The sequence below is a fragment of the Pelophylax lessonae genome (genome assembly GCF_965119305.1).
Source record: "Pelophylax lessonae genome assembly, chromosome: 3".
NCBI lineage: Eukaryota > Metazoa > Chordata > Amphibia > Anura > Ranidae > Pelophylax > Pelophylax lessonae.
This window is the reverse complement of record NC_138770.1, coordinates 421,066,126-421,079,317: the sequence shown is the minus strand read 5'-3', so window position 1 is coordinate 421,079,317 and position 13,192 is coordinate 421,066,126. Positions and strand designations below refer to the sequence as shown.

The 13,192-nt window shown below is 42.8% G+C and overlaps 1 protein-coding gene across 1 annotated transcript in view; it reads right to left on the bottom strand.

Annotated features, from left to right (window-relative positions):
- TRMT11 (tRNA methyltransferase 11 homolog) overlaps positions 1–13,181 on the bottom strand; it is a 195,216-nt gene extending 182,035 nt beyond the window's left edge. The window contains exons 1-5 of the mRNA XM_082252119.1: positions 13,059–13,181; positions 7,828–7,893; positions 4,079–4,152; positions 716–797; positions 548–640 (exon numbers count right to left, since the gene is read on the bottom strand). Of these exons, the coding sequence (XP_082108245.1) occupies positions 548–640; positions 716–797; positions 4,079–4,152; positions 7,828–7,893; positions 13,059–13,142 (399 nt within the window). The 5' untranslated portion in view covers positions 13,143–13,181. The remainder of the gene's footprint in view (positions 1–547; positions 641–715; positions 798–4,078; positions 4,153–7,827; positions 7,894–13,058) is intronic.
- Between the last annotated feature and the right edge of the window lie 11 nt (positions 13,182–13,192).

Sequence of the window (13,192 nt, the reverse complement as noted above, 5' to 3'; positions counted from 1 at the left end):
CCGCAATCTCCTCCTCACACAGGATCAGTGTGTGAGGAGGGGAACACGGTAACAGCTATTTACCATTGTTCTCTGTTGACATTCTGTGACCGGCTGTGATTGACAGCCGGTCACGTGGTAAAAAGCCAATTTCATTGGCTCTTTACCTAGATCGGGGACGAGCGTCGCCCCCGATCGCCACGCTGCGCGCCCCAGGTGGCGCGCATTGCGGAGAGAACGAGCGGCTCGCGCTGGAGCCGCTCATGTGATCGGCTGTGATTGGACACAGCCGATCACGTGGTAAACAGCCAATTTCATTGGCTGTTTACCTTGATCGGGGATGGGCTCAGTCCTAGGGACGAGCCTCATCCGTGATTGGCGCGCAGTAGTGACGAGAGCGGGCGGACGTCATATGGCGGCCGCCCGGATCGAGGAACCCTTCCTGTCGGCGTCATTTTACTATGGCCCGGTATGGAAGTGGTTAAAGTAGCAAATTTAACTTGAACAGTCTTCTGATTTATCCCTTCTTCACAGAGCAATGCATGTCAAATAAAGAAGCATTACTTACATCAATCTTCAAAAGTTTTTCTTCCTGTGTCAAGGTCTTATTAAAGCTGTGAATGCTGATTTTGTACGTTGAGTTAGGCTGAAGATAGGGTACCTAAAAGAAATAGTGAAAATTACTAATAGAACACAGGCAGAAATGCAAATAAATATAGAAGTCATATTTTCTTACCATCCTTTCTGAATGATAGCTCTGGATGGATTGCTTTAATTCTGTTAAACTTCTACCATGACCCCACAGCTCAAACAGAGATCTAAGGGGTTCAAAAAAGACTTTGTTTACTGACTAATTATCTAGTAATGGGTTAACACAGGCCAAAGTGCAATAGTTAATTGGACCTTTCAATAATTTTACAAGCATTTGTACATATCTGGCAACATTAGGTTTTAAAAAAGCTGCACCTTTTGTCATTCAAAAGCAGTCTTTGAGCTCCCAAATATAATTTGTTTAGGCTTAGATTATATTATCAGTCTGCTGCAGGCAGATGGAAACACTTCCTCAGTCTCCCCTGCCAAAGTCACGTGTTGATGAAACCGGTCGGAGGAGGAGCCTGCGGTTCGTCGTGCTGAGGCCAGCAAGGAGACACGGCGGACATTTTATTGGTTGGAAACAAAGGGTCTGAGAGTATAGCTCCGAGACATGCTGTGATTTCTTCATGCAAACGTGAGTTGCCACTCTGCTTTTACTGAATAAACCTGTGAACGTACTTCACTATTGGAGTTGTCCCTCTTTTCCTTATGTTCACTTGTTCCGGTCGGAGCTGCTGAGGGAACACTGGGAATCGATACATGTTGATCTGGGCACTGATTTGATCACACAGGCTGTCTTTGATCCTTGTAATGGGGGTCATTGCAATTTGGTAAGAGGCCATTTATTATCTTGGTGGCGGTTCCTGCACTCGGGGCTTTTTCCAAGTTTGAAGTGGTGGACAGTTTCCCTTCTTTATTGGAGCACTCTCTGATGAACTTTTGTTTACTGCACTTTTGTATTTGATCCATTTGAACATTTGTATGGACTGTGGATTCAATTGTGTTAGCGCTGCACCAATCCCATTCTATATTGCTATTTAGATCTGGTATTTCTGATTCTAGATCAGGTGCTGGCTGCTTTCATTTGGTCTGTTGACTTTTTATTCATGTATGTTTTTATCTTTACATTTTAGCGCAGCAATATCCCCATTTTTATACTTCCTCAGTCTCCCCTGCCAAAGGAGTTTGCCACAGCTGCACTCTGGTTCTCAAAATGCTGGTTACCAAGGTGTCATGCAGACCCAAGTGCTTTGAGTCATTGACCTGAAATGCATATGCAAATAAGGAATTCTGAATATTCTTGGATTTTCCTGATTTGCATACTTAAACAAAATCATCCACTCAAAGTACTGGAGCCATAGTGTCATCAAAATAGCCAAGCGTCTAACATTTTCAGGAGATCGGAAAAGGGGTGCCCCTGCCTTCAATTTACTTTAAATGACAACACAATTTACCAGTACATTTCTATGTCTTTTTGCAAGCAGTATTTCCTTTTTTAACCATAGGCTGCAAATGTACATTTTGTAATTAATTTAATGCCCCGTTACAGTCTGCAACATCACACATGGACCCCACACAATATTTTTTTAAACAATCAAAATCAAGATGTAACAGTACATTTTATGACAAAGGCAGCATGCAAACATTAATGTCTAATTGGTTTGTGGCTTATTACTGAATTGTATTTTTATAAAGCTGAAAAAGCTAGGAAAAAAATTGTTGTTTTTTTTGTGCTCTTAAACAAGTTATCTCTAATAATGGCAATCATAGGTCAGTATCAATGGTGTTAAGCCTGAAAATCCTAGTCTTATTCGGGCCAGAATGTCCTGGCAGAGCTATATATCGGACATTGCGGGAAACAAAGCCAAGGCAGTGACAGTAAAGTCACATGCTTGAAGAAGGGGTGCTGAGAGACTCTGAAACGTTGCACTAATGCTTTTGTGATGTGATCTCTCTGTAATAAAAGTTTTGGACTTCCATTGAAGATCCATGGTGTGCTGGCGAATATTTGTATTGATCTGTGTTATATACAGTATCCAGCTGGTAATTGCTACAGCACCCACTCCTGATGAGCCTGTAATCCAAGAACGTGTACGATGGGAATATAGACAAGATAGCAAAGCAGAGCTCGACAAATCCCAGATGCCAAGTCGCATTGGTGACTAGGAATTAGGTCCTGGTGCCTAAGTTTTTGAGCCCATATCTCTACACATCCATTTAACTTTTGGGTCTGGTAAGGAGATATTTTGGGCACTGCAGTGGTGTGTGCTGTCTACTTACACTGATGCTGGTGATGGAACTTCATCCTGCTGCTGTAAATACGGACCATTAGATGTTCTTCTCATCTTAGCACTGCATATGGATTTTGCGTATATTTATATTTTGCTATCAACAGAATATATGCTGGCTGCTTCTTCCTTTTTCATTTTACTACTTTCAGGATTGATATTTTCCAGTTTTTAATCTCATCTGTCTATGGTGAACGAGGGTCTGTGGTATGTGGGGAGGTTACAATAAGCTTATACAGGATGAGGGTGTAGTGGCATATAGGGGGTCATACGTTTACACAGGAAATGGGGCCCTGGTATATATGGGGGGCCATACCTGTATACTAGAGGAGACCTGTTGTATATATGGGGTCATAAGTCTATCCAGGATTGGGGGGACTGTGGTATACATAGAGGGTCATAAGTCTATACCACCTCACTGTAAGCTTTTCTGGTAGCCCATATAGACAACCTGCCCAATGCCATAATTTACAGAGAGGTGCTCAGTAGATGGTGGTTTACCAAAAATCTGCCCTGTAGATAATAAAAAAACTGTGCTCCTTTGAACAATATTAAATGATGTACCCCTCCATAGCAGAGATCCCTGTCTTTCTCTGTTGGTAGAACATTGCTAATCACCTCTGCCATCACATGAGTCCCGCTCCCTCAGATTCAAATACTGCTCATGCACTTTCTTCCCTGTTGCATGGTGATGAGCTCAACAACATGGCACTGGGGTAAATGGTGCACAGCCTGTGAGGCGTTTGATCCTAAGAGCTTTAAAGAGCAAGAGAGAGTGGGCATCAGCGGCTGGAGTGCCACAGCAACATCTCTCCTGGATTCAGACATTGCAGGTGTGCGGTGCGCTACCAGGTTGTTATGGCATTGAGCTGGGCAATGTAGAAACTGGAGAGAATGTATGCCATGGCATGCGCTCTTGTAATGGCAGTGGTGAGTACCCTGTGTCATACATCTGTAAAAATACACATCATGGCTACAAAAAAAAAAAAAGGGGGGGGGGGTTTGTCGTTGAAAATAAAGCTTGGTTAGCTAAAAAAAAAAAAAAAAAAAAAAAAGGAAGAAGAACTGGCTCCTAGATTTAAAGCAATTTTGTCAGGCCCTGCAGTAAAGTACTCCTGTCATTCAACTTTCCTTTCCACTCCCCAAAACATCCTGTATTCTTTTCACAGAATCCTGACACTAGGTACAGTGGAAGATGGCCATTTACTAAGCCTCACTTTGCACAAACCGTCCGCTTCATTATTTTTCTTGCCAATTCCTCAGAAGGGATGTTCAGCACACAGAATGGAGACTGTGAAACAATAAATACAGCAAAATTGGTAAAAATTGTAATGCTCGACATAGACATCCTGCAATGCTAAGAAAACATTTTAATAGATCCTAAAATGTTCTACAATTCCAAATCAGATCAGCATCGTTTTAACTATTGAATTGTAGCCATATCATTTGTGTTTTAGCATAAGCATGTACTCCCACTCAGTACATGGTTATAGATTTCAAATATACAGCTCTAATATATGTAAACCAGTTGTACATATGTAAAGGGAAGGAAAGAGAGGTGGTAAAATGTAAGATTTGGAGAAATCTCAACTGTCTGTGTTGCCAAAAGTACTCCAATGTGAAGCCCCTTATGCAGCTGAATACAGAGATTATGTGTTTAGAATGCTTTTTACATGTATATACAAATGTTTTGCCTTTCATTTCTATTTTAAACTTTATGAGGTGGGGGTTTACATTAGTGATCGACCGATATCGGTTTTTCATTGCCGATAGCGATATTTTGGCCAATGCATATCGGTATCGGCCGATATGGGCTGATATTTTTGTACATTTAAAAAAAAAAATTTTTTTTATTTATTTATTTTTTGACAGGTACTTTTGTGGAGGGATCTGGGGGTCTAAGGTTCCGTTTCCACTATTGCGACTTGACATATGTCAAGTCGCACAATAAGTCAAAAGCCATTAATTTCAATGTGGCTCCTTCTAACTGCTGCAAATTCAGTCGCCGCGACTTGAAAAGTAGTTTGTGCACTACTTTTGGGCCGACTTCAGTGCGACTTTCTTCTATAATGAGGGACAAGTCGCACTGAAAGCTGCAAACAACTTACACTACGAAGTCACGCTAGAAGTAACACGACTTCGTAGCCGCGATAGTGGAGACGGAGCCTAAAAGACCCCAAACCCCTTCTCTGCACTTAAAAGCATCCAAAACGCCAAGTTTGGCTGTTTTGAATGCTGTAATTTTTTTGAATCTGGCACCAGACAGTACCGGGAAGTGATGTCACTCATGACATCACTTCCATGTTTTTGCATGGAGACCCGATCAGAGCCGAATGCGCTTTGATCGGGTCTTCGGCGGCCGTGCAGACTGGTTGCCCGGGTCTTCCGGTGGGACGGGAGACCTGGGCGAGTAGCGGAAGGCGGCGGGAGGGGAGGGACGGGGGTGGGGGGGGGAACGTCCCGATATATCAGGGAAAGTGCATATCGGCCCTCGATATATCGGCTTTGCCGATAATCAGTCGATCCCTAGTTTACATATACTTTAACCACTAACCTCTGGAAGGTTTTGACCTCTTCAAGACCAGGTCACTTTTTGCTATTCAGCACTGCTCTACTTTAACTTAAAATTTCTATCATTTTTTGTCGCACAAATAGAGCTTTCTTTTGGTGGTATTTGATCACCACAGTTTTTTTTTTAAAATGTATTGTATAAAGGAAAAAAGGCCGAAAATGTTCTATTTTATGGTTATAAACATATCAAATAAAATGTCTTTATCAATTTAGGCCAAATGTATTTTACTACATGTCTTTGGTAAAAAAACAAAAAACCCCATGAGTAAATATTAGTTTATGTAAAAGTTATAGCGCCTACAAACTATGATACAATATATATACTGGAATTTACGCAGCTATAGATGCTATACTGTAATGGTGGTGATCAGCGACTTTTACTAGGACTGCGATAGGGTGGCGGACAATCTGGCACTAACAGACACTGGCAGGGAGGGGCATTAAATGACATTGATGTCACTAGGGACACTAATACAGTGATCAGCGCAAATACTGTACATTGACACTGTACTAATGAAACTGGCTGGCAAGGGGTTAACATCTAGGGGCAGTCAAGGGGTTACCTGTGTGTCTGACAATGTGTAAAGTGTATAATGGTGCTGCTTTTACTTTCTGATATGGCTATTTTTTCCCCCAGCTATTAAGGGAGTTTCCCAGTTTTAGAATAGGATGGGGAAATGTATAATGGATGATAAACATACATATGTAGATGTGTCTCTGGATCTCCCTAAGGCTTCAGTACAAGTATGCATCCACTCTTAATAGGGTAACAATATTTTAACCAATACCAGAAAAATAGCTCAAGTGTCCATCAACAAATCATCCACCTGAGGTAATACTTACATTCAGCCTGATCCAGTATTCTTCCTTCTGAAAAGTTCCCAGACAGCCCCTTGCAGTACAGCTTACCCAGAGAAAATAAAATGAGAGGAACTAGCGAGGGCCTTATTGGAGGAAAGATTGCTGGATTGGTGCCAAAGGTAAGTTTTTTTTTTTTTTTTTAGCTATGTTGAACTCAGGGAGGTTTATTAAAGGACCACCTGTGGAGATTACACTTTCAATTAGGATTTTGTTTTGTAGGCGACTCCTTTGGGGAGAATGTTCCTCACATCCTGAGACAGTGATGTCCATACAGGAAATGTAAGGTACAGTTGTTACCGGGGAGAAATGCATGGCCCTTTCCCTCTATTGTTAATATATGTTGTATTTGTCTGTATCCCCTTAAGAGAGATTTCCCATCATTTCCTGTTCTGACAGGAAGTGAGGGAAATTCTGTCTAATATAGAGAAAGATTAACAAAAATCTGAGAGAAGCTAAAACCGTTACCTGCTTTTAGTAGTGGGACAAGGTCAACCAGTGCCCCCCTCCGCCCTTTCCTCCTGGACGCAAGAATAACCCCCAGCACAGGTGTCAGAGGGTGCATAATAAAGTCCAGCATTGCTGTCACTGCACGCAATAAATCTCAGCATTTATGCTAGTGGGCACAATAATAACTCCCAGCACTAGTGTCAGTATCATTAACCCCCATCCACAACATTGGTGGTCAGTGGCATTGAAATTTAAACCCTCCTATGACCACCAATGTGGGAGCAGGGGGTTAAATTTCACTGACATCACCACAAATGCAGAAGGGGGGGGGCGAGTTAAAATGTTCCTGCCATGAGGATCAATGCAAGGTGGGGGGGGGGGGTGAGGGGTTAACTATCACTGCCACCAACTGCCAATGCAGGGGGGGGGGGGGTTATTGGCAGTGAAAGTCAATCCTCCATACCCCACTTGCATTGGTGGTCATGGTGATGTTAACCCCTTCCTCAATTCCCCTACTACCTGCACTCTGGTGTTGGACAGTGAGCAGCAGCAATGACATTAAATATCCCCAGCTGAGCTTACCTCAACAAACACAGTCGATCATGCCCAGCTCACATCTCCTTCTTCCATGCGAGCTAGCGGGGAGGTGGACCGGTGGGCGGGACCTGAGTCGAGCCGCATCCCCGTCCCGCCCACACAACAAGCAGGAATAGCCTGCAAAAAGGAGTCTCTACCTCCAGGTTGTCCTCCACCAGAGCCCCTGAAACTGCTGGAGGAGATCCAGTCCCACAGCTGGAGGGAGGATTTTACTTTGTTATTGCAGCTTTGCACTGTGCTCTGTTCCGAATGACAGGAGTGACAGAGGTGTCACTGCTGTCATTCAGGTAGCTGGAGAGGAGAGCTCTCATCGTCTCTCAGCGTCCCCTCTGCGCCCATGGCAGGTGTCCCTTCTGCCCACCCCCTGTCCTGGCCATGCCTTTTCTATCCAAAACAAAATAAAAAGTTTTGGCTGCCCTTGGGCTTTAATACAAAGCTTTAGGACAAAAACAGGTGTCCTGATAGAGATAATTAAATGAAAATGACATACCTTTTGATGGTCATCTTGAATATTACTAAAATTCCCTCCAAAAAGAGAGATTAAAGACTGGATTTCCTGTAGAAAAAAAAAGGGATTTATATATTGAAAAGGGGAAAAGAAAATATTTTAGAAATGAGACAATGCATTATTACTTACAATCTCGAATCACTGTGCAATGTACAGCATCACAACACATCTTATTAGGGAGATCTAATATCCCTACATTTTACATGTATTGACATTTATCCCTAAAAAGGTTCAGGGAATTTATAAAGCGTCTCTATGACATGCTTTACAGTTCCAGTATGCCGTTGTACAACAAATATCGGTGCATGCCCCAAATTCTTGCTAAATAAAGGTACATGAATTTGATGCCAGCCCGGCACGGAGCTGCAATTAGGCTGTAGTGTCCATAAAGACACTCCATCTTTAGTGAGACTGAGCTCCCTCCTGCTGCTGTCACATAGACAGTGCAGCAGCAGAGGTGTTTTGTAGCTGGGTGGATGGAGCCTTTCTCATCAGGTCTGCTCCCCTTGTGATTGACTGCATACGGTGGCAGATTCATACCCAATGGAGAGCCTGCTATTGGCTAAAGAATCTGCCCACTGCTTGCTGTCAATCACAAGGAAAGAGAGAACCTGATGGGAAAGTAGTGTCTCTGAATCCCAATCAGGCTCCACCCACTGTCAGCATCACTGGTTGCTAAGAGGCCTTCAGCTCTGAAGCAGACAGTGTCTCTGACAACCGGTGACAGGTGAGAAGAAGAGTGGGTAGTGGTGGCAAACACAGGCCTGTCTCTATACGCCAACTTAAGGGCCATACACACTATAAGATTTTCTGAAGACTTTTTCCTTTAGAGACTTACCAAAACCATATAATATGAGGTCAAACCTAAACACTTTCAATTTGTATGCAATCTGGCAGGCCCTTGCACTACATAGAAAAGGTAAATCTGAAGGAAATCTAACCACAAAAGTTGGATAGTGTGTATCCAGCTTTAGTGTCCCTCCTAATAAATTCCAGTTGCATTATCTACAAACTGGATATAATACTTTTTGAATTTAGTCCAGCCAATGTTGCACATTTCAGGAAAGCTATCCACTATTTTTGAATCTGGCGCAGGAACTTTTAAAGGGCCATACCTCCAGAAAGGCGGAAATTCTGTGAATGGAGGAGGTGTAGATAATTGTCACAATTGGTGTAAAGTATACAAAGTTTTCTATGAATGGCTGAAGTACTAAGGGAACAACCTCATGTGAAATCTGTACTACAAGTCTCAGCGTTGGATATTTGACACTAACAGGAGACTGTGGGCTAGTACGGCCTAGGAAAATTATCCTTTGAAGTAGGGCTGAGCATGCACAGCAAGGGTTAATTGCTCATTTAGATCAGGGGGGACCTGTTAACCACTTGAGCTCAAGAAGGTTTTACCCCCCTTCATGACCATGCCTTTTTTTGCTATTCACACTGTGCTACCTTAACTGGCAATTGCATGGTCATGCAACACTTTGAAAAATTATATAAATTTAATTTGCATAATCAAATCGAGCTTTCTTTTTGGTAGTATTTTGATCACCTCTGGGTTTTTAATTTTTTTATTATATAAACAAAAAAAGGACTGAAAATGTTGAAAAAAAAACCTGAAATTTTCTGCTTTATGTTATAAGACATATCCAATAAAGAAATCATATTTTTCCTAAATGTAGGCCAAAATGTATTCTGTTACATGTCTTTGGTAAAAAATAAAAAATCCCAATAAGTGCATATTGATTGGTTTGTGTGAAAGTTATAGCATCTACATACTATGATATATATTTTTGAAAATGAATAAATCCCGACGCCCTCATTTTTGAGGCCCTTAAAATGCCAACACAGTACAAATTCACCGCAAATAACCAATTTTTTGGAAAGTATTCAGTCTGAGGCATTTAGAATGTTTTTTGAAATTGTAATTTTTTGTCACAATTTTTTGGAAAATGAAGAAATGAAATAAAATTATTTTTATTTTTTTTTTTACATACTGTCACCAGTGCAGTACAGAGTCATCATAGGACTGGCATGGCGATGAGCAGGGACACTAACTGGTGACAGGGCAATAAAAAAAATTAATAATTTTTAATTCATTTTAATTTTACATATTTTCATCAGTGTCACCATAGTACCCCTATACTGATCTGGAGGGGTGATCAGTGATTTTATATATTTTTTTAAACTTTGATTGTTGTTACAATGAGGACCACCCAATGATAAACCAGAGCAGGGAAGCAGAGGATCAGGTAGGTTAAAGAACTTATCCTCTCCCGTAGCCTAAATTAGAAGTTAAAGCGGAGCAAAATTCTTAAAAGCGGAGTTCCGGCCACATACAACTTTTTTAGATAAAAATACCCCCTTAATCCTAATCTATCCCTAATTACCCTAACACTAACCCCGAATTACAGGTCATTACAGTAAACAAATAAAGATAAATACTTACCTTTAAAATTGAATGCAGAGCGCGGACATCTCCATTGTGGGCGTCTGAAGCCGCTGTGTCCCCCGCTGTGTCCTTCTTCCTAGAACTGGCTACCCAGAATGCCGATCGCAATCTCGCGCATGCGCTGTAGATTGCGATCGGCATTCTGAATAGCGGCCGCTCCCATTGCATCATGGGATTGATGACGCTCATCTCCCAGGACGCAATGCGAAGGAGGAAGTGACGTCGGCGGCCGTATCCGCAGAGGAAAGGAAGGTAAGTATATTTGCATTAACAACAAGGTAAGTGAAAAGAAAAAAAAATTGTCATTATCCAATTCTTTTTCAGGTACTTTAACCACTTAAGCCCCGGAGGATTTTCCTGCTAAACGACCAGGGGGTATTTTGCCAATCGGCACTGCGTGATTTTAACAGACAATTGCGCGGTCGTGCGACACTGTATCTAAACGAATTTGGCGTCCTTTTTTTCCCACAAACAGAGCTTTCTTTTGGTGGTATTTGATCACCCGTGCGATTTTTACTTTTTGCGCTATAAACAAAAAAAGAGCGTACATTTTGCAAAAATAACAATATTGTTCACATTTTTTTATATGAAATTCCCCCAAAAAAAATGTAAAAATCAAAATTTTTTAAAATTTTCAGCCAATTTGTTTTATGCTACATATGTTTGGTAAAAAAAAAAAAAAAAAAAAAAAAAAAAAAAAATCGCAAAAAGCGTATTTTGATTGGTTTGCGCAAAAGTTATCGCGTTTACTAACAAAGGGAAAGATTTCTGTCATTTTTGGTGTTTTTTTTTTTTAACGTGTAATGACGGCGATCTGCGATTTTTTTTGCGGTACTGCGACATTGGGGCGGACAGATCGGACCCTTGACTGACATTTTTGACACTTTTGGGGTTACCAGTGACATTTCTACAGTAATCAGTGCTATATATATGCACTGTTACTGTAAAAATACACTGGTAGTGAAGGGGTTAACTTTATTTGGGAGGGAGGGGCTGTGTGTGTCCCTAGGGGCGTGCTTTCTACGGTGATTGGCTGTGGCTTGAGCTGTAAGGACACTGATCAACGGATCTACATAGTAGAACCGTGTGATCAGTGTTTTTACAGCGAGGAGAATGACAGGTGGCTTGTTTACACAAGCTGCCTGACATTCTCCCTCTCCCCCGCCGATCGCCGAGTGACCGGCGGACATCGGGTCCACTGGTCACACGCGCGGGGGGGGTCCGTGACCGCGCGGGAGCGCGCTCGCTCCCCAGAGCCTCACAGGCGAGCGACGTAGACCTACGTCACTCTGCCTGTGAGGGGCTGACTGCCGCAGTAAATATACTGGGAGCAGTCGGCAAGCGGTTAAAGCAAGGGGACAAGCAAAAAATCATTTTTAGGGTGGAACTTCACTTTAAATGAAAAAACTCAGAGCAGGAAGACACTCAATATCTCCACTGCAATGAAATAAATGAACCTGCCTGCTTGCAGTTGTCTTTAGACTTTAGTAATAAACAAATTGCCCCTGCCCCCACCTAAAGTGCCTTCACAGCAAAGAGCACATGAAAAGGAAACCCATGCAAGACAAAACCAGAGAAAATTCCCAGCTCAACTCACCAAACGGTCTGCTTAACATCTTACATTTGCACATTATACATTCCGGCACAGATCCTGTGTGCTGGGATGAACTCCTGTGCATGTGCAGATCAGTATACATTCCAGCACAGATCCTGTGCCAGGACAAATGAACTCCTGTGCACGTGCAGCTCAGTATACATTCTGGTACAGATCCTGTGTGCTGGAATGACTGAACTCCTGTGCATGTGCAGCTCAATTTACATTCTGGTACAGATCCTGTGCCAGGACAAATGAACTCCTGTGCACGTGCAGCTCAGTATACATTCTGGTACAGATCCTGTGTGCTGGAATGACTGAACTCCTGTGCATGTGCAGCTCAATTTACATTCTGGTACAGATCCTGTGCGCCGGGATGACTGAACTCCTATGCACGTGCAGATCAGTATACATTCCGGTACAGATCCTGTGTGCCGGGATGACTGAACTCCTGTGCACGTGCAGATCAGTATACATTCCGGTACAGATCTTGTGCGCCGGGATGACTGAACTCCTGTGCATGTGCAGATCAGTATACATTCCGGTACAGATCCTGTGCGCCGGGATGACTGAACTCCTGTGCACGTGCAGATCAGTATACATTGCGGTACAGATCCTGTGCGCCAGTAGGACTGAATTGTGCAGATCAGTATACATTGCGGTGCAGATCCTGTGCGCCAGTAGGACTGAATTGTGCAGATCAGTATACATTGCGGTGCAGATCCTGTGCGCCAGTAGGACTGAATTGTGCAGATCAGTATATGTTCCGCAATCCAACGCCTGGAAGAAACTGGGTTGAAGATGCTGGGGACAGCGAGGCACCGTGGACAGTTGAAGGTGAAGTAAGCATTGCAGGCTTTACTTCTGCTTTAACCCTTGCAGCACAGGCACAAGCAGCCATAGATTGGGCACACTTCATTAGAGGTAACCTATATTTACTGTAAAAATGTACAAAATCGTTTCTGTGCTTACTTCAGCTTTAACATAAATAGAAAAAAGGCTCCGTCACAATAGGGAGCATTAATTATATGGCATGTGCACAATGAGGGCGAAGATACTGGCACACCATGTTGCCCCTTATCCACCTGGGACCCCCTCCACACACAGCTCAGGGTTCAGCACCCCGCTTTCTCCATGCTGGAGGCTGACTGGAATGAGCACATGTCTCACCGGCAGCCGGAAACCGCAATTCTCCTGAGCCAGCAGCAGCAGATACTTCTTCAATACAGCACCGCTCATACAGGACAGCGCCATCTTCCCCAGTGACGTCACGGGCGGCAGGCGGGTGCAGGAAGTATGCGAGG